We start from the raw sequence: 22,628 nt of genomic DNA, 5'->3' as shown, positions 1-22,628 counted from the left end.
CACACACACACACACACACACACACACACACACACACACACACACACACACACACACACACACCAAAACACTTCCCTACATTCTGACATTGCATTGGAGAAGATTGTTTGGGTGCATAGGTCAAGTGTAATTCATTAGTTCATCTCACCACTTACCATGTTTGCAGCCTCTTAGTGGCTCTGGTTTATACAGAGAATGCTCACTCCTCCACTGTGCCTGTCACTTGAACACAGCATACCCTACAATCAACTTTCCAGCATCAGATTTTAATTCTACACGTCCAGTTGACATTTTCATCTAGTCAGATATGTAGCTTTAAATAAAAATACCTCAAGCAGAACACATTACTTTTTCAGCTTGTTCTTTATTCAGTTTTGTGACTCATAGTTCCTCATATATAAAAAAATAAATAACCAATGGAATTTTTTTTACTACCCAGAGGCTTCAGATTCAGATTGGGCCCAACTGCACACAGTAGAGGAGAAGGGTGCATGTAGTGTGTGTGTAATGGTAAACACAAGCCATAGTTATTCCCTGCCCTAAACAAGGGATTTTTGTGCTTTAACCAAACCAAACAGAAACTCAAAGTAAAAAGGCAAAATCACTAAAACATATGGGCTACCTACCTCAATCTCTGGGGTTAAAGTTCAGCAAATGACTCACGCCATCACCTACTTCACCTATGCGGAATAAAGACTTGCCACGATTGTTTCAGCAAACACCCATATGTGTTATATATACCACCACCACCACTTAATGTTGTAAGCCTATTGAACCAGCTACAAGGAGGGGGAGAGCCCATACAAGCTAAATCTGTGTGAGTGATAACAGTCATTTAGCCTAATATTTAGCCTAATGGGCTGATAACATTTAAAGCAGGTGCATGAAAAAGAATGGCAAGAGAATCCTTTATCTTGTGAAGGCAACGTTATGAGTCACAACTGAAGTCTGAGTGATTGGCCACATTAGCTCTTTACAACACTTTACAACACTTCCAACACAGCAGTATCTCTTTCATAGTGATAAATATTGTCTTCGTTCCCTCACCCCCAGCCAGTCATTGTGGATGGCTGCCCCTCTATGGGCTTGATTCTGCTGGAGGTCTCTTCCTGTTAAAAGGGAGTTTTCCCTTCCCACCATAACCAACTGCTTCCTCATAGAGGTTCATCCTATTGTAGGAGTTTTCTTCCATTACTGTGGGCCTTTACAATATAACGTACTTTGGGGCAACTGTTGTTCTGACACTGTGTGTGGCGCTATCTAAATAAAATACAATTGAACAGGACTTGGATACTTTATTCCGAATGTCAAAAATGATTATTTTAAAATAAATTTGGGAGAACTGAGTATCCCATATTTATGAAGGGTTTTTCCTGTATTTGCAGTACATTACTACCAGCAGCATACACTGCAGCTGTATGTCTGTCCATACACTGACCGCCACAACCTCTTTCAATATTGACTTTGCCATCAGATGCAGAATATCACCTTGATGTCTGCACTGATCGCACCTAGAGGTCACTGATAATGATCAAAACAATTCCTACTTGGAGGCAGTGAGAGAAGGTGTCTATGCACTCGCACTTTGCACCCTCCACCTCTTCCTGGCTTCAATTACTCAGTGTGACAGCATTAGTGTGAATAATGCAGCGCTTCCCTGCCCTGGCCTGGAGTATGGTGCACGTCTGCATGTGCACACTGACATGAAAGAGGAAGGGCAAAGGTTCTTCTGAGTGATCAAAGCCAAAAACTGGCAAAAAGATGCTTAAACAGCAGTGTGTTAATGCACCAGTCATCCAAATGAGCTTAATCTTTGAACTGGTACATTTTCCTTCATATGTTGCCATATATGATTTTGCTTTTCTGATGTAGTTTTGGAAGGTTTTATCCTCATGAAGCTTACATTGGTAATTAAAAGACGAGAAAAAATATAGGCTGAAAAGATTATGATCTGACCTAATGGTGAAATAGCTTGAAGGTGAGGTTATATCCTCTCACGCTGCGGTAAAGCCCTCTTAGCTTAGTATGTGTTTGGTTAGTCATATAGGGTAGACTGTCACAGAGGCCACTGGTTGATGGATGGCACTCTGTTTCATCTACACTGCATCCATCTTTGCAGCCTGCTATCCTCTCATCCACTTCACACTAACATCATATCTCCAATATACAGTCCCTCACAAGCCTGATCACACTGAAGCTATTGGTGCATGATGATATGTCACAGTCTGACATGTACCTTTTGAATATTGTTTCCACAATTGTAAGACACTCCAAGTTGATCTATATATGTATCTGTTGAACTCAAACTCTTTCATGGCATGCATTTTTAATTTCTCTCTGTTATTTGGGCTGATTGGGATGTGATGAATGTTTTTCTGAGAAAAATGAGATCCACATTTGAGGACATTCGTTTTAAATTTTGATAGAGCAGTGGCAGTATAATGTCCCCGTAAGTGGATAACAGGCCCTTGTAGAGCAAAATTTAGTATTTTGGACTAGACAACCCAAAATGTGATGTCCACATATGTGGACGCCAGGTCCTAGGAGGTTAAGAAACTCTTTTAATATTGTTACCCTGTTTTAATTTACCCAGATCTCTTTATGAAAAATAGAGAAATGAATGAAGAGACCAACTTGAAAACAATAATATGTTGACAAAAAAAGCAAAAGGGGGAATGAAGTGGGAATGGTGCAAAAGGCATAAAGAATATGATGATGATGATGATGATGATGATAACTCCTTTTCAGCTCATAGTAAAAGACAATGAGGGATTTCTCCTCTTCAGTTGGTGAGCCATTCCCCTCTCAACCCACCCATCTGTCTCAGTCACCACAAAATCAGCGATGGCGCAGAGAAAACACCATGCTGTAAATGGGGAAGGATGGATGAGTAAGAGAGAAGAGATAAATTTGTGTGTGTGTGTGTGTGTGTGTGTACTTGTTTTACTACATTTGTGGGGTCTGATAACCAGGAGCCCACTATATTTGTAGGATACAACAGCTTTTGGGGACCCCACATGTTTCAAATTTCAGGTAGACAGCCAAGGTTTGGTTTTAGGGCATTGGGCTAGGAAATGCAATGAAGGGTCACCATAAAGAGAAGTGTACAAGGATGTGTATGTGTGTGTGTGATTGAGCGTGTATGCACACTGCATGCATTTCTGTGCCTAACATTAATGATTCATTGTCATCCATCTCCCACGCCCTGTCTACCAGACTGAGCCGGGTAGAGTTATTAGCTTTGTACCATGTCTGTGTGAGTGCTCAAGATAATGTTATATTTATCTTTATAGTTACCTGAAAGTGTTCGACTTAGCACAAACAGGTTAAACTGAGGTAATTAAGAAATATTAAGCACGACGATTATAAACTGTAAACAGTTCCTATTGTAGTGGGCTTGTTATAGTAATTACTTTAATGTCGTCTTCATCACAAGAATAATTAGCCTTTGTTTTTACGTCCTAAATTCCTTTTTTTGGTCCTGATGCAAATGAGGAGCTTTGACCTTCTAGCTGTAGCTCTGAAACATAAATCTGACTTTTTAGTTGCAAAAAAATAGATTTTTTTTTTTATCTTTATTTTGAACATGTTGAAAAAGTACAACAAAATAGAATTAAAAGAGACAAATGAACAAAGCAAAACAAAAGGAAAACAAGCAACCACAACTCCAAATAACATTCATGTTCAAAAAGGAGCAGGAAGAAGCATAAGCTTATTTAATCCCACCCCTTTCCCACTATCTAGTATCAATAGACTACAGAAATACCTCCTTGCAATTAGATTGCTACATAGCAGTTGTCTTTAACCTCTCTTTGTAACCTTTGTCACTAGCACGTGTACATTACTTTGACGGTCTGGCTAAGCATGTCCAATATTCTTTAAAAAATGCTAATATTCAGATAAATGTTGCTAGTTGATATCATTATGTTTTGGGGCAATAAACCACTAAACAATCCAGTGCTGTCCCTGTTCTGCTAACAACACCTCAGCAGTGGGACCATCCTCTGCCTCATTTCCTTTCTTTTCAGATTAAACATACATGTGTAATTTTTCATGAATGAGTTAAGTTAAGGGAAGCATTTCAAGAGAAACAAAGAGAGTCAGACATGCAGTGATACTGAAAACAAAACAGGCCGAACCAAAAAAATACAAAAAAAACCCAGGAGGCTTCTGCTGTCCCAGTGATTTTTGTGTTTTGGGTGGTGGCGTGTGACTAACTTAATGGGAACTGTTTCCAGTATGAGGGCAGCCAGAGGCTCATTTGGGAAGCAGGCCCTTTGTTGGTTTCCTAATTGGTGGGAATGCAGTGAAATGGCCAGCTTTATCGTCTGGTTGGCTGAATTTTTTGAAATACATTTAAAAAGTGAAGAATGTGGCCCTAAGGTCACAGCTACACAGGAATCATTTCAATAGAAAAAAGCATGTATATTCAGACCCACACACACGGGGAGGGAAAAAAACTCACTTGAGTGTAATAGGAGGTGGTTTATAACGACTTCACCGGAGAAAAGAAATGGTCTCCTGTGGCAGTGCAATTCATAATATTCAGAAATGCCCTTGTGAGATAGAGACAGGCATCCGGGTCTACTGACCAGATTTGTGGGTTTGGCTTTTAAAGCCATGTGCCGCCTTTAGTGTCCATTTGCATATAGATTTCAGACTGGAAGCACTGCAGGGTATTTAGTCTTTAATGGGCATCAGTCTGCTCTAAAAACTTCTACAAATAATCACCGTTAATCTGATTTCTCTTCAGCTGCATGTGACCTCTGTGGTGTGTAGAACAATAAAGCTGTGCTTATGCTATAAATGACACTAGTGCATTAATGGGATGTGTCTTTCAAGCCAAGGACAAGCACTTCATCCGCACCAGAAACGAAACCCGAAACCTTTTTCATCTTTCTTTCATGCAAGCGGAAAGCGAGGTGAACTTTTCCATACAGACCGTTGCTTTAGGCGACCTGATTCAAAATGTCAAACTTTAATGTCTGGAGCTGTTCTGTAACTTTCTCTGAAACACTTTCCATACAATATGTTCCTCTTATGTGGGGAAAAAAACCTCTTTCATGGTTTCCTGGCTTATCAAGCACACACACACACATAAATTCAAAGTCATCTTAAAAGGCCAACTGCAACTAAAGACATCTTCGCTTCCCCCCAATTTTCCACTGAAGATCGATTCACATGGATTATAGGATGGTGGTGTGCTTTCAAGAAGACTTCTAAAAATAGACCACGCAGAGCAAATGCCCCGTGTGCCTGGCATCCATGACGCCCATCGACGCAATGACCTTTCTTCTTAACATGACCATGGTTGCCTTCGTTTCCTATCCTGCTCTGCCCTCTCATTCCCCTCCGTTGCTCCTCTCTCCTGCCTCTGACTGGTGACAGTGTATCCTGATATCTGTCTGGTGTTGTCAGGCTCGGTCCCCCTGCTCTCTAACAGGCTGTTAAAAATGACACTTCGGTACATTGAGCTCTGGCAGCTTCAGCATTCAGGATTACCACTTTTTCTCCTGTTTGTCCTTGTGTCAAAGTAACTCGCAGAGAATGTCTGAGGTTTGAATCAGGTTAATGACCTCTATTCAGCTCACCCTTCTCTCATTTCCCACTGACTGATTTTTTTTTCTTTTATACAGCGTACGTGCATAGCTGACATTATTATTCAGCTAAGTTTGCAATTACTGAGCATATACGGGGGTCAATAGGGAAAGGGCATGTCTGCAAGATAATTGTTGACGGAAACGTTTGCAATTAGGACTGATCTTCTCATTACAGGATAATCTCAATAATAACTTCGCTACATTAAAGTATTTCTTCCACCTTTGATGCTGTAATATTGGGGATATAAAAAAAACCATATTTCCTGTTTTTTTTGTTTTTTTTTCTATTCAGTTATTGTGTAATCTCTAAAATCCTTTTTATTTGACTGCATTTTCATTTCCTTGCTGAGGTGTTTGATGACATTAAGAGGATAAAATCAGGGCTCCCACAGTGACCTAGGAAAAAAAAAATCAAAACACCAGCGATGCCATCTTATTGACGTTTAATTACAACCACAAGCTTTGTAGTTCTCTCACACGACATTTAGTTAATTCATTTTGTTTACATGCTTTCGCCTCATTCAGCCTCTAATCATATTGACCGTCCATGATTTTTGGCTTCAGATAGCTGCTCAGATAAAGGCTGCAGGGAGCTGCAGTTTTCATTATCAACACAGAATAGCCAGATGGAGGAGGACTTGTGTGGTGGAAAGCGTAACTGCGGTCTATTCTGTGACAAAATTCCCCACATTGCTGGGCTGCTGCAGCGTTCTGCCTCTCTGCATGCTCCGCTTAAAATCCCATGTGGTGCTCTAGCTGTGCAGGAGGAGGACTCTGAGAGCAGATTATCTCCTTTTCCTATATGCTCTATACAGTCACATCAAATAGTATGTAAATGCACCACAGCTGGTGTTAAAAAACCTTCTTTGTAGCTTTCTCATTTCGCCAGATGGCCATGTAGCTTGTGTATGGAGTGGCTTAAAGTAAATATGTCTGACATCACTTTTAACAGACCTACATGTGCAACTGAACAGCAACACACGACGACACATCTGGCCAGCTGTTACAGGAGCCAAATTGTGGTCAGTGCCCTTACTTAATTCTCAAATGCTCAATTACTCCACTGTGTACGCGCCTTAATTTTGGTTCACTTTTGCTAATTTCTCCAAATGTTAATCATATTCTATTTCATACTGTATGACAAGCAGTAAAAGCATTACTGTCATGTGAAGGCTGTGTGCAGGCAGGAATGGTGGACCCAAAATGCAGACCTTTGGCTCCACCAGCTTTAATGCTGAACTCAACAGGGTAACAAAACTAGGAATACAAAATAGGCTTACGCAGACAGCACACACAGCAAGACGTAGGTAGATCATGACACCGACAAACTGAAACACAGGGCTTAAATACACAGAGGGAGCAATCAGGGAATGGGCAACAGGAGGGAAACACAGCTGGGGCAAATCAGGCCTAACGAGACAAAGGAAGCAAAACCAGACACATTTACATGAGACACGGACTTTCAAAATAAAACAGGAAACATAACACAGACACAGACTCGCAGGCAGGCACTACAACAGAGGGAACAGAGACGTGGGACCAGGGCAGACACAGACACTGACTGGACACGGGGATATAGCAGACAGGGGCGACTGCAAGGATTACACAGAGACATAAACCATAAGACAGAACTGTAACAAAGAAACCAAAGACTAGAAATGATAAATAATATAATAAACTCAAAACCCTGGGTCAACGACCCAGGCATCCTAACAATTACAGGCTGTTTTTTCCCCATTATTTCAAACTGTAAACACAGGAAGAGAGAGATTAATGAAGAGCCCAAATTGCTTGAGCTTATAGCTCCAGGTAAGTTTACTCCAGGTCATGAAGCATGGGATAGTTTCTGGTTTTCCTAAATTTTATTCACATGCCATTTTTGTGTATTTGGATCAAGCTGTAACTTCAAAAAAAGAATTGTGACGTACAGACATGCCAAAACTACAGTCCATCCAGTAGAAAATTGCACTGTAGAAAAAACCTCAATGGAAAAACAAATGCTTCTGGTCAAGACTTGTCACTTTAAACCAAAGGGGGTGACCCACAGGGTCAAACAATGTAAAATATCTCACAGGTCAAGAAAACAACCACACATCTACAATCAACACAAACACTTTCTTAATTTATTCCTAAACCTTTGCAATTAAAAAACACAAATATCTACACTGTGTAGATATTTGTGGGCTCAACGTCGCCTGAGTTTCGTATGTTCTTGAGCAGCATATTTGAGCCTCTTTTTGTTCAAATAAAGTATTCTTCAAGACGTGCCTGTGCTGCGACGATGTGTGAATGACAAGATAGGTAATCCATGCCAAAATTGCACCATGAGGGGTGAATTTCGAGCTCCAATTGAAACTCAAACCCTCATGACTGATAAACTTTCAGTCTGTCCAAAGACTTCAAATGCTGTATTACATTTATCTGTACAGTAGAGCAAATGCTGTTTGCAATACCCTGTATTCTGCTAGTTATTAGATAATATATGGTTCTAAATAAGATATCTTAGTTTTAACATTTCACAAACGAAACTTGTAAACATTCTGCATCAACCTCAAGGAGAATATTAGATGTCTCTCATGAGTAACCACTGATTGATCTAGGCGTCACTTCATTCAGAAAGAAATTAATTAAGCTCAGTGTCTAATCCTCCATCGATTAACTGATTTTTAAGAAAGCCATTTTGGCAGTGCATAAGTAGCATAGTAATTTCCATACTGTGCCCTGGTCTCTTTCAGCTGCCAGCACTGAAAGGTGAAGGTCTAAAGAGAGAGCTGAATGATAAAAAGTAGGATGGACACACATGAGGCAGAGAGATGGGGAGAGAGAAGGATGATAGCTTTAGGCCATGAAAGAAAGCTAGCAGAAAGAAGCAATGGAAGAGTAAATTTTCTGCCCATTGCTTAAAGCTGTCTGTGCTTAAATTTGTATACTTTTTAAAGATACAGATAAGTGAAATGAATGTGCCAAAGCACCTTACTTTGAACCTGAAGCAACTATCCAAGTTAAATCCTGTGTATATTTAAATACATGCAGCATGAAAATGCTCCGGTCATAGTGCCCTGTTCATTAAGTGACCTCCTGCTCTTCCTGTGATATATAGACTGTATCCTAGAAACAGATGCTCGGTGTTCTCTACAGACCCTGATCATATGGTCAGCGCTCTCGGACTTCTAAATGAGTAGCATGCAATGTGTTGTTTGGGTTGTCATTCTACCCGTATTTGAACATCATATCTGGCATTTTATATAATATATTTCCAGCTGAGGTGTGCTTTTAAATGAGCACATTATTTATTCCAGCAGGAACAGAAAGCATGCAAGAGAAAGGATGCAGAAATAATAATAAAAAGCACACACACACTCACTAAATTAGAAAAGGAGAAATGGTGCATGAAATACAAATACGCCTCTTACCGCCTTATTAAATAATGTATTCTTTTTATTTTCCTCTTCCTGCCTATCTAAATGTCAATCACAGAGGAACAGGCAGTTGATCAATATTCATGCTGCTTCCTGGAAAGGTTATGTACAGGACTACTGCTGTGTGAGCGCTGTTTTCCTGCCTCCTGCAAGCCACATGCTGTTTTAAATCATACCGACAGGTTAGTACGGTTCTGCCCAGGTTTGCAGAAAATCTCATGGGCATTGCAGTTGACCCACGACCTTGTCCTATTCTGCCAATGCCTATATTTTAGTAGCATGTCTTTAGTGCTGTGATATAGTGAAACAGACAGCATTGCTATTAACACCAAGCTGAAAACGGTGCCAATTATTTTACAATGCATTGCATATATACAAAGTATAATGTAAAATAATCAGCATTTTTCTCAGCTTTGTGTCATAAAACCTGTGCGCATGACCGGCTATATTCCTTAAAACACAGATAAAAAGTACAGGGACCTGAATACTAAAATAGATTTAGGTTTCAACTATTATGATTCTTTCCAGTTCCATATATTATTAATTATTAATGTTCTTAATCTTTCACTTTAGTGAGCGGTAATAAATACTGGCACTGCTGCCCCCCTTTAAAGCCACCCTCCCTCTAAGCCACCTTTCTTCTAATTGGCTGCCCCTAACAAAGAGAAGGTTTTGAAAAGGAGGTGGGCCTGAGTGTCTGAGATGATATTCAAGACATCCCATATTACTGACATTATGTAAAGAGCATGAAGTAAACTGCTAAATGAATGACTATTCTTGCCAGTATATTTTGTGTGTTTATTATTAATAAACACACAAAGAAATTAAATCATATATTAAATGATATTGTATATATTTCCCTCTTGTCCTGGTTTTATTTCCACAGTTTACAGTGTGCATGTTAAATCAATCTCTCATTCCCACTTCTTCCTCCTGGACAAATCTAATCTGCACAAGCACACCACTGCAGAAGCAGCAAAAGATGCAGATGAAATACATTCATTCTTGTTGGGACCGTTTTCTCCTGGTGCTCATATCATAAATTACAGTTAAATTCTCTCCCTAATCAAGCTTTGATTCTTCACCATAGCTTGCAATATCCAAAAATGTCACTGAGCTAAATGTTGTATCTTGACAGCCTCTAGGGTTGCTGTCGGGGCCCTTGGGTGACCTAACATTCCTTTGGAGAGGGCACAAGTAATACACTGACAAATGTCAATCGAGGTCTGGGCTTCTATGCTTAGGCTGCTGCCTATGCAACTAGAGAATGGAAAACTTAGTCTACTTCAAAATTTTATGAGGCAAAAAGATGAGTTATTGAGTTTGTGGAACGAAAACAGGATTGTACTGTATGGAATAAGTCATTGAGCTTTTGTCTCAGACCTCACAACCTGGGAGCTTTAACCTCCCCTGCATCAGACACTTTGATCTAAACCTGGAGCTGAATACAATCTCATTTTTCATCTTTTCGTCTTACATTAACAAGATCAATCACGCCGCGTGCCTTCAGAAGGGAATGTGGTTTGTTTGATGTGCTGCAATAGTCAACCCCCACCTTCCCTTCTCCTTCCGTTGCCTCTACAGTGACTTCAACAGAAGCTGAACCAACTAATTAGAAGGCACAGAAAGTCAATTATGATAATAGTTTCCCTTTTCTGGGGGAGGTGGGAAGTCAGCAAATCCAGCTACTCTTATTGCACTTCTTTGACGTACTGTTATATATATTTTATTTAGGATTCACTTAGATGTGCAAATTGGTTTCTGAAGTACAGAGGGCAAACGGGGTAGAGAAGAAGCCCTTTTAAGAAATGAAGCGCTGGTTCCAAAGCTTCGGCAGGGAGTTGAGCAAAGTGATGATGACGGAAGGGTAAACCTAGCGTCAGGAGACCACAGGAATCCCTCTTATTCATGCAGCAGCTGAGCTTCAGGGAATCTCTTAGCCTCATTATTAAAGTGCGTATGAGTATTTGCAGAAGCTCACACAACAGTGGAGCTCTTGCTTGAAAGCCTCTGCTTATCCACTCTACTCTGCTCCCTTCTTCATCTTCTTTTTAGATCAGATCACTCCAGGGAAGCAATGTCATGCTTCATTCATCAAGACGCCTCTCCCTCTGTCCTTAATCCATCTGTCTTTTTTTAAAGGGAGCGCTTGACTATAAAAAGTTTGTGTCACTGGTATGGAACGAAGCAGATGTCTAAGCTGGGGATTGCATTTACTGGTCATCTGTTTTTTGTGCCAGTGAGACTGGCAAACCAAGGAGTGAAAGCTCTGGGCCACTGTGAGGCAATATATATGTATATATAACATACAACCCCAATTCTAAATAAGTTAGGATGCTGTCTACAATGTAAACCAATAACTTATAAATCTCATAAAGCCACATTTAACCCCAACTCTCACAACAGACCATAGAAAACATATAAAATGTTTAAATTGAGAACATTTGAAATTTCAAGAAAAATCTAATTTTGAATTTGATGGCAGCTACACGTCAGACCGGGCAAGTTTAGAACTGCATAGCATTCAGAATCTTGCACACAGAGATTTGCTATAAATGATGAGATATTCTTTGCTATTTCACATTGTGAGACAAATGCTGTTTTTTCCAGAGTAGTGAACCCATTTTTATTTCAGACAGTCTTTGCCTCTCTAAGATGCACTTTTTTATATCCAATCATGTTCTCAAAAGGTTGATTCTGCTCATCTGGACGTAGCGTTTTCAGTGGGAGAAACGTTTCTCGCTACGTCCAGATGAACAGAATCAACCTTTGGAGATTTGCTTACCTGGATGATTGAGAATGCATCAAGACCTCCAGTTATGTTGCTGACCTGTTGCTGAATTAATTGAATTAGTTGCAAAATGTTCCTCCAGCTGTTTTCTTTTTAGTACCACTTACTTAACCTACTTCCAAACATTTTTGAGATGTGTTGCTCATATAAAATGTTAAATTAGCATATATTTTTTAATGAAATAGTAACATTTATGAGTTTAAACATTTAATATGACATCGGCACTGGATCCTTTGGGTCTCAGTCCATGGATGGGATTTTCATAGACTTATTGCAGTGCTTGGTTGGATTAACGTCTGGGTCAAAGATTTGGACTCTTTGAATGGATCAACAATGCAACAAAGTGTTGCCAAGGAGTTCTATTGTTGTTGGTCTGCAACAAAGTTTATGTGGATTTTATGTGTCCAAGTAATATCTACAATTGACAGCATCAACGTTCTCCCAGAGAATAATTTCACTCTGAGATGATCAGTGTTAGTCTTATTGGTCTGGTGTCAATATCCTTGGTGCACTTTCGGTATGCCTTTTTGAAGATGTTTTGAAAGGGGACAGATTTTTTTTAAAGAAAGCCAGAGGCAGCATACTCTAATTAACCACAAGTTTAACTGACTATGGTGGAAACTATTAGTGTGTTAAACAGTCATAATTTCAGAAAAAAAAAAAAATCCACATTTCCAGGTAGTACTGTGGCTTTTAAGAAAGTAGGGCATAGCAGTAGTGACAAATTCCAAATGGCCATGGGGTTTAGCAGACAGGCAGTGATACTTATTTTCATTTTGCTCTATACATAGATGCTACTCAGGCATACAACTTCATTTCACCATTGCTTTGCAGCACTTTCATTTCCTTCAGTATTTCCTTCACTTTAAAGATTGCCCCCGATGCACCAGCTCATTTTAGAAATGGACCCTATTTGTAGTGCTCCCTCATATGACGCCAGCTCATAACTGCGTTGCACTCGCAGATTCATGTTTGTACCGCCTTCCCCGAGCCCATATGGAGATGAAAAAGAGCCAGGCCTTTTTACTTGAGCTCGGTAGCCACCGTTAAATTGACTGGGTTGACCCCATGGCATGAAATTAAGGAGCTGAGGCCCATTGAGCAGCCCAGCTGATAGAGGCAGAGGATAATAAATCCAGCGGAGGGAGGTTAAAAAGGAGGGAGGAGGGGATGGATGTGGCAGACCATGTAGCCTCAGGGACACACCACATCCCTTTATTAGAATAGCTATTTTCGCCCTCCCTTTTCCCAACCAGTCCGCTCATTGAGCAGAAGCACCAACATGCGCGCGCATTAAAAAACTCTGTCATGTCTGTTTGAGCTCTCTCACTTTGCTCTTTCATAATATGGGAAATAGAGCCAACGATATGTGCAGCATGGTGTCATATTTGCACAGAGAACTGTGTGCCCGCAGACGTGGAGCCTGTTCATTCATATTAAAGATAAAAAAGCAGACTATTGAACTTTTGTTGGGGGATATTTTCCACTGCTGATTTGGTGTTGTCAAAGCATAATTAATCAATTATTATGTACCACAGGCTTTTAATGTATCTGTTTTTTGTGCACAAAATGTTGTAACACACACACACACACACAAATGAAATTGAGTTGAGACAAATTACAAAGGAAATGTTCGTCATTTATGATGATTTGTTTTGTGAAGACTGTTCCAAAGGCAGAAACATACAAGCCCTAACTGTGTACTATGATGTATACAGTGCGTTTATGTGGCTTTCTTTGCTTGAACAGTGAATATGTCTTTGTTTGTCCTCCCATGTGAGTGACAGTGGCGTGGAAAAGCACGAGGAGAGCAGGAGGGACTGCAAGATAAACCACAAAGTTGGCAGAGTTTCATGCAATCCAATGCAACGCTGGCGCAAAGGGAGCGCGTTTTCTGAGGGATTTTCATAACCCTCGCCATTATGAATTACTGCTTATGTAATCATCTGCTCTCTGCTAAGGTCTGCCTGGCTGCCCTTCAAGCATCAAGAAATAAGAAAAGGGCTGAAAAATGATGTGACGACAGATCTGAAAACCGCAAGCATCCACTGCTGTCAAACACACAAGACGCTGCTAAGATGCTGCATGACAGTGCTGCTCAAACGGTTTTGTAGCTTCTATACAGCCCACACATAACGAGAGGAAGAAGCCCTTGAAAAGCCAATTTGCTTTAAATTAAAACACATGAAAAGTCCACAAAAACAGAGATCCACAGTCCTGTGTGCGTCACTCTTTAGTGGGTAATACATCCATTCATTTCTTAATTGATCTATAAGGTCTGGTTGCCTGCCTATCTCTGTAATTATTAGAAGATACTCATCTTATGCAGATTTAATTGTTTTGGCTTAAGCTCAAAGTTATAATCCTGCTGTGATTATAGTGAAATTTAACCCTACCACTTTTATTGCCATCTGTTCATTTTGACTCAATGTCGTGTTTCCTTTCGCTCCTACAGGATTTTGAAGACGCAGTCGCTCGAATGGTATTACAATAATGTGAAGAGTCGCTTCAAGAGGTTCGGCAGCGCCAAGGTTTTGAAGACTCTGTACAGAAAGCACATCATCGAGAGAGGAACGTTCTCTGATCTCCCAGGTAAGTACATTCCTGCATATTATGATGATTTTTTTTTATTGCCATATATCTTTTTTAACCCTGTGATTATTCCCTTTGGCATCATTTTGATTTCAGATACAATCTTTCTTTGGCAGCGTCTGCATCTCGCTGTGATTAAAGCAGTTTGCTGGAAAGATGATCAAAAAAATTGAGATTCTTGGTTTTGGCCAGACATTAAGAGTAAACGCAGCCAAGCTCACTTGATTGCTCATTAGTCCGCGTTGTTAAATGGTCACTCGCTTTGTTTCACGCGTTTTTGCCGTCTCGTGTAATGAGTTGCCTAATTGTTTTGTCATCGGTAACAAAGGTTTTGTCACACACATGCACGTCTTCAGCTCAAGCGAAACTCGCCGCTGCGCATCCTTTGACTCTTCTTTTGTTGTTTTGAGACATCTAGTCTCTCAAATGACTCTCTTGGTTTTGTTGAAAATACTTCTGCACCTATGAACTGGCCTTTCGTGCAAGTGGGTGAGTCACTGTTGCTGCTGCTGCTGGTGCTCACGAGTGTTGGAGTTGGTAATGGTCATGGTTAAGATACCCTCCGGAAAAGTCCTGCCACTTAATATCAGGCTCAGGTCACTTTGCTTCTTGTATATACCAAAACATTTTTATTTTTTTTCTCCCAGCCTTCCTCTGCTTCACGTAACATTGTTTTGACCAGGCTGCACCATGATCGGGCTGCACCCTGTGGCTGACAACAAGGCATTATTTCATATCCTGGTACATGGGATTAAATGGAGGAAAAGAACACAGAGGGGATAAATCAGGTCAGAGTTGAGGCACGATTAGATGAGCTGAGATGTTTAGGGAATACATCAAGTTTATTTTGTCTGGAATTTCTAAAGTGATTTGCGAGGCACAATGAATATCACAGCCAGAAGGAATTATAACTGCAACTATGTAACGCACACAGTAGAGGACTTTAGCTATGGTACTACAGCCTGCAATGCAACTTACATTAATTATTACTGTGGCGTTATTGTTGTTTCCTTTTAATGGGATTGGCCAAATTCTGCATGACAAAGAGACAAAAAGTATGAAGTCCAGAGCAACGATTGCATGTCTAATGTCTATATGTCTAATAACATGGTGACAATTCAGTTTAGCAACTATATGGTGTTATTAAAAGCAATAAAATGCTGGTTTTTAAAGCTTGATCGCACAGCTTTGATGGGACTGTTTTGTTTTTACATCCGCACTCTGTGCATCAATCTTATTCTTAAAAAAAAAACAAAACTAAGTATGCAGTTACTCAGTGGCTTCCACGCATGTTTGACATTTTGCAGTTCATTTCTATCATTTTCACAGTAGGGTGTCCTTCTGGGAGAACTACAAAGCTTTCATGGTTTTTATTTTTTTGGTTGTTGTGACTGTAGCTTTTATTTTGGTATGTGAGTGGACAAAATGATCATCCTTGTAAACCTCTAGTTGTTTGATTTCCTCTCCACTTCTCTCCCCTGTAATCATCGATCCTCCTCCCCATTCTGCTTGCACTGGGTCCTCTCCTCTCCTCCATCTGGGGAGGAGGAGGAGGGATTATGTGACTCTGCTCATGGTCTTCCAGCTTGCCTGAACCAACCAGTAGATTACACCGCTTCCAATTCTCAAATACCCACTCACACCCACTCCCAGTAACTGGCTAACGGACTGCCCATATGATATGGATATGCTGTGACGTGTGCAGGCCATTCAGGTTCTGTGTGTGTGTCTGGATATTAGTGGCTTGTACAGGAGAGCTGTGGATGTCCTCACTGTCAGAGGTTATATTTCATTTTTGTGTTTGTATTAAATACATTATCTTGTGTTCTGTCAAACTAACTCAAAAGATATTTTTAAAAAATGATCAAAAGACAGAGCTAAAGCTGAGAAAAGTAAGGGCTTTGACTTTAAGAAAATTGCTCCTAAAACCTCCTTTTTGGCTGCTAATGTCAAGTGTTTTGACAAGTTTATAAGGGAAACAGATTAACACGATTTACATCAGAACTGCTGAGCTTCAACAGAATAATAAGATCAGCAAGTAAATCAGCAATAGATTGCGGTGGGTGGTGGTGGGGGGATCAATTATAAAGATGTTGCTCGTTAACAAGCCGATGTTGCACCATCTCATTTGGTCTGTTTTGCTTCGAGAAAAATACGTTTTTGTTATGTAGCCCAGAAACTCCACCAGAATGTTAATAATCTCTTTTCTTCATGCATACAGAAAAGCGGCTTCATAAACCATCCCCGGCTATATGTGAAATATAGTCTGCTTTCATAGAAAAGAATGTTAAATATTTCATCACCGAGGGGCCACTGAAAGTGAAATCAGTTCCACACGAGTGTGAAATGTCAGCTGCCATGACGGCCGGTGGGAGTGATGTGACTGTTCTACATCTATCGTGTTTCCAAAGAGAGAGTGCGACCTTCTCTTTGAGGACAAAGAGAAGGTCACGCAAGGAACAGAACATGCTCTTTGTGCTTTCACGTCCATGTTTTCCTGTTGAAGGCAGCGATGCTCCTTTGTGGCAATAGTCTGTGTGTGCACGGAAGGATACGAGTGCTGTTCTGCGTGATCAATGTGGCGCCTGGGGGCTTTTTCGCATTAAGAATGGATGAAGTGTTGGTGACCATGTTCTCTGAAGACGAGCAAATCGCATATCAGTGACGACAGATAGAAGACTTAAAGGGAATCATCCATCCGTCTATTCTCTTTGCTTTTCTCAGAACTGATCCAAGTGTCTGATTAAGTGGATCGGCAGATGCAAAGCACTAATCTGGATGTGTGTTAAATTAGTAATTAATGCTTTTGATGGGGAATATAGCATCAAATAAAAGGAAATGTGTGCAGCGGTTGTTTTTAATTGTGCATTAGTCTCTCTTAAACATTTTAGTATTAAACTCTTGCAGCGAATAAGAGCCTACATGTCAACAAACTGAGGCTATTAGATGTGACAGAAAAGAGCAGAGATATGGTATAGTGTCATGGCAAGAGGCTAGAGGGGAAAGCACTTCTTTCTCTTATGCACACAGAGCACATGACAGAGTATGAATCCATTTAAATTTTAATACTGATATGAAATATCAAGAATCAGTTCCAAGCTGGCATCAACGCAGGAGTACAAAACTGCTGACGCCAAGGTTGGAAACACTAACAACAGTGTGGGAGGGGGCCCACAGATTGTGTCTTCGGTCATTTTCTTCCCACTGAAATGACCTGAACTGCGGTGCTACGTAATCATTGATTCTCAAACCTGTCGAAACAACACTGGCCACTTCCATGATGGGATAAGAGGATTCCTGTGTTCTGGATCTATCTGGCTGGGGCCTTTCTGTCTGCACAGGCACCTTCATCAATTCAGTTAAGTTCAATTCGGTTTTATTTATGTAGTACCAGCAGGAATAGCCACTTCAAGGTGCTTGATATTGTAAGGTAAAGACCCTACAGTAATACAGAGAAAACGCGAACATTTAAACAATGCCCTTTGAGCAATCCGTTGGCGACAGTGGGAAGGAAAAGGAAGGAAGGAAATCTCCGATAGGCTCAGGGAGGGGCCTGTCAGATGGTCTGCTGTAACTGGCTGGTGGTGATGTGAGGACGTCAGGACAAAAGACACACTGCAGAAGACAGCCAAAGATGAATAATAAGTAAAGATTAAATGGAGAGTAGTGTGTGAAGAGCAAATGACCATCATCAGTCCCTGACATCATTGTCCAGCGGCACAACCCTGATGTGATGTTATTGAGCTTTACATGCTGGTAATCAACTTTTTTGTAGCTGGAGGTGTTTGGTTATACATAATAAAGGTGTCTGTCATCTAAATTGTGGCATCTTGCTAGTACCTTGTCAAACATAGTTATTCAAACTTCGAAATTAGTTTAGTGTAAGCCACTTGTCTGCTTTGCAGCTTAGGAAATTAAAACGCTTGTATCTGATGGTGTCAGTAGGTTCTTCCTGTCGAGTTGCTGTTGAGCAGTCGAACAGGTGTGCTTAAAAAAGTGGCTGCCTACTTTAAATAAATATTGTTCCATGTTCATGTCTTTTGCAAAAGCTGTGCTTCTTTCTAAAATCTATTTCTGTTCCACTGTGGTAAACTGGTTTAAGTGCAGTAGCCAATGTTGGATATTGGCCATTGGCAATTTTTTTTATGACAGATTAGCTTTGGATTAAATATCTCCATCACAATGTAATGTTTATAGATATCTCCCTGCCTCTCCAGTCTCATTTTATGGTATAACATCATAAAATTCGCCATGAAACGCAGCACGGTGAGTTGGTTATAAAAGATCAAGAGCAGGAATGGTGAATTTTTTTTCTGACACTTAAATCTCATTCATTTCAAATGGAGGATTACTGATGTCCTACTTTTCTCCTGCCTTTTGTGTTTGCTGTCACATCCCTTCAATTGCTCGGGAGGCTTACCTATCGAGGAAGGTGACAGTGACTTGAGAAATCCTCCGGCATCGTATCACCTTCAGTTCTCAGTAGTGAGAAAGTTGAGGGAGAGAGGAGCAGGCGTGTGAGTAAACCTGATGTAACTCCAAATGTTTGATGTGTAGCTGCAAACATTTGTGCAAATCTTTCTCTTCTGAGTCTCTTTTCTTTTTCTCATTCTTTTGAATGTGATGCATATTGCAAAACTGAATTCACACAATTCACATGTGGTGATAAAAAGCTTCAGCGCAGCTACAATAATACAGAATGTGTTTCCATGCAAACAGCAGATTGCTTTCAAATACAATGCTTTACATTAGCTCAGCTTTTATTTTATGTGCTCATGAGGCAACTTCTTTTAAATGCTGCTGAACGAGGTCTGGTCTGATCCTTTTCTGTCCACTGACTGATTTTAAGTCTCAACCTTCAGCACTGAACTGCTATGCAGTAGGTTACATGTAGCTTATCTAGTGAGTCACTGACAGGACAATGTGAACAGTGACCTTGAGTCTGTCTTCGTGCTGTTCTGCTAAAATAGTGCAGAAGAAGAGAAATGTAGTAGCAAAACCCAAGGGTCTCCTGGATCATTTTTATGTATATTTTTTTATTTTTAGGAGATTTGTCCTCATTTGAGACCTTCTTTTGCACTTTTTATGATAAAGCTATTCCACCAGACAGTCATGGAAATCATTTATTGGCATTTGTGGGATCTTTTCTTTTGATTGGCTGGGCTCTTTGAGCTGAAAGCTTGGTGACTCTTAGTACAGTGCTCTGTATGTGTGCAAAGATGAGGGCAAAATGTTAACCGGGAGCCTAGAGCTACTGACGTTTAAAGCAAACAACTACAAGGCTTGGACTTTTAGTGGTGTCAACAAGTCAACTGTATCTGCTGGCATTCATTTAGATACAGTATGTGTGTGTGTTGATGCACTGAAAGGTCTGATCTTTAGCCCCTGGATTTAATACCACCTTGTATTATTTCTAGTAGTTTTTCTACATCCCACTCCTCTTTTCAACTACTCCTACACTAATGTCTAACCTCTTAAGATTTTCTGCCATAATGTCTGTTTTTATCTTTTTCTTTCATGCACTGCTTTGTGTGGGATTAATGTTTTCTTCTTCTCCCAAATGAGCATTTTCGCTGACTCGGGGCTGCATTCTTGAGTCATTAAACAGCATTGTTCGTGACCTGTTTCCTGCATTAGAAAGATTAGTCCAATCGGCTGCTTGCTTCAAGTCATCAAGTCAGTCCTTTTAAGTAATTGCGGTCTGCAGGTGGCTTTGGTTGCTTTTCAGAAGTGGGGAAAAAAAATTGAAAGCTGCAGTTAATTAGTGGAAACATTTTTCTCCTTCATTTTACTGCTCGCCGCCATCATTTGAACTTTAAAGGCCGTGTTTGCCCCGATACTAATTAATTTCTCATCACGCATGAACCCACATGCTTCCCGGTGCTAGAAGCCCCACCTGGATGAAGTTATTTCATCAAACACCCTACATCGTGTGTCTTACATTTCATGATAGATTTAAATGACTTTGACATAATCTCAAATAAGGAAATAAGTAAAATGCCAAATTCTCACAGATAAACAAACGTTACTTTTCTTCACTACCTAGGCTTTCATGATGTGAACAGACACTCTGTCAGTTAAGCCATTGTTCTGAGGACTTTGTTTATGAGACTGTATGTGCTGCCAGATGCTGCATAGTAATTGAAAGGAAACGGCCCAGACTCTCCTCCTCCTGCTGCCGCTGCTGCTGGCACTTCAGGAATGCTCTAAGTGGAGCTTTATTGGCTCATTTATTCATGCACCCTCACTCTCTTTTGTTTCCTCTGTCTTTCCACATAGTCTGTTTTATGACACTCTATTTATTTCAATCAACATAACCCAAATTGTTTATGAGAGCATGCAGTTCTTCTTGCTTTTGTATTCAATATTTTTATTCCAACACAGCAAAGAATTTGGATTTCTGCTGCACGCAGTGGCCTATTAAACCATATTATTCAATATCCATACACGGTTTTATTCTTGTAAGACAATGCATGAACTAGATTAAGTTCTTCATCTAATTGTAATGCTTTAAAATTTAATAAAATGTGACTCTACACTGCTTCTGTCGTATATATGGAGCATTAAAGAGGTTGAAGATTGAAGCACTCTAGAAGGACAAGGAGGTTCTTGAGCAATATGCTAGCTACATCCATCAGCTTGTTAAGGTTGTAGGCATAGACGTTCTTTGGGCGAAATCCAGAAATCAGTGTGTTCACAGTGGTGTATGCCTTAGCAAATATATTATTTACTATTTTTGCAATCTTACTTTAGTGCGTTTGCTCATAAATCAGTCATAAATCGCTATCAGCGTTGTAGCACGGTAACATTTTCAGTCAGCAGTCTCCGGGGGCAACATACTTTGCATATTTAAACGTCATCAGCATGGTCGCCAACTCACACTGTTCACATGGGACTCTTGCTCTGAGCCTCTGGCTTATTCTCACACTGCCATTGACAACACTCAGCAAATGTTGCCTCATTTGGTTGTATTAATTCAGCCTTTGGAGCTGAAGATGTATGATGCACACTGCAGCCTCTCAGACAGTGTTTCTGTGTGGACTCTGTATCCTCCTTCATGTGTCAACATCTGTTTCCACAAACACACCAAAGCTATTAATTATACAGTAAACTGCTCTCAACTGGTCAGTTAGAAAAGTCAATAACGTTGCTAGTTCTGTCTGTGCAGCTGTAATTTGAAGCGCCTGTGTAGTTAACTGGTTACACATACTGTGGAGTTATACTACTACATACTAGCCTATGTAGTGTATTGTATTTATCCATTATACACTATATGGACAAAAGCATTGGAACACACCTCTTAATCTTTGCATTTCAGTCCCTAGCTGTTTAGTGTGCCTTCACAAACATGTATAAAAGAATTAGCAGAAAGTAGCAGCCTGGATGCAGGACTCAGCAGAAAGAGGTGAACTTAACTTTGTTGCTGGCAAAAGACCATGAAAACAAGAAACTATCATTTTCATTTATAACTATAATAGGGCGATGTAGGAATTTATTGACAGACTGACAACAAGCTGAACTGACTGACAGACTGAACATCACAAACACAAGACAAGGGACTATCAAAATAAAACAGGAAGTAACACACACATACTGAGAACCAGACTATGACACGCGCACTTGGCAAAACAGGGATATTGACAGCCAGAGAGACATGGGAACACGAATGGGGAGACAGGAAAGGTTCACAAAAGGAAAATGAACTAGAATGTAGACAGGCTACAAACAGAGGATGTAATACATGACCAAGGAATTCTACTACGACAGTAAGGAACCAAATTCAAAGAAAAAACCTTCCGGTCTAAAAGTCAGATAACATGATAACCAATACAGAAGCATAAAGACAGATATAAGATACAAAACAAATATACAGACATACTGTATGATCATTATAGTATGATGATGATGATGATAATAGTGCATCTGACTTCTAATCTGCATCACTTTTTTTTTTTTTGGTATTGTGCTCTCCAGTTCAGCTAAATTGGGTGAAAAATTTTACACTTCTTCCATATGGAAAGGTTACTTGGGGAAATACCTTACACCACATGACTCATTTTTCAGCAGTGCCCACACCTGCTTATTCATACTTATTATGCAGGTATGTAGAGATTTGTGAATGAGTGAACAAAACAGTGATTTCAGACGTAGCCCATATTTTAGTGTCTCATAGCACAAAATGAGAATAAAACACCTCCAAGGATTTAAAAAGGATTTTAAGTGACA

General features: G+C 40.1%; 1 protein-coding gene across 2 annotated transcripts in view; it reads left to right on the top strand.

Moving 5' to 3' along the window:
- The window catches only part of myripb (myosin VIIA and Rab interacting protein b), a 120,056-nt gene that overhangs the window by 77,041 nt on the left and 20,387 nt on the right, over nt 1–22,628 (top strand). For both annotated transcript variants that reach the window (XM_005722519.1, XM_005722518.1), the window contains exon 4: nt 14,266–14,402. In XM_005722519.1, coding sequence (XP_005722576.1) covers nt 14,266–14,402 — 137 coding nt within the window. The remainder of the gene's footprint in view (nt 1–14,265; nt 14,403–22,628) is intronic.

This window comes from Pundamilia nyererei, unplaced genomic scaffold (genome assembly GCF_000239375.1).
Source record: "Pundamilia nyererei isolate P.nyererei 1_Seehausen unplaced genomic scaffold, PunNye1.0 scaffold00007, whole genome shotgun sequence".
NCBI classification, from domain to species: domain Eukaryota; kingdom Metazoa; phylum Chordata; class Actinopteri; order Cichliformes; family Cichlidae; genus Pundamilia; species Pundamilia nyererei.
This window is presented reverse-complemented; position numbering and strand designations above follow the sequence as displayed.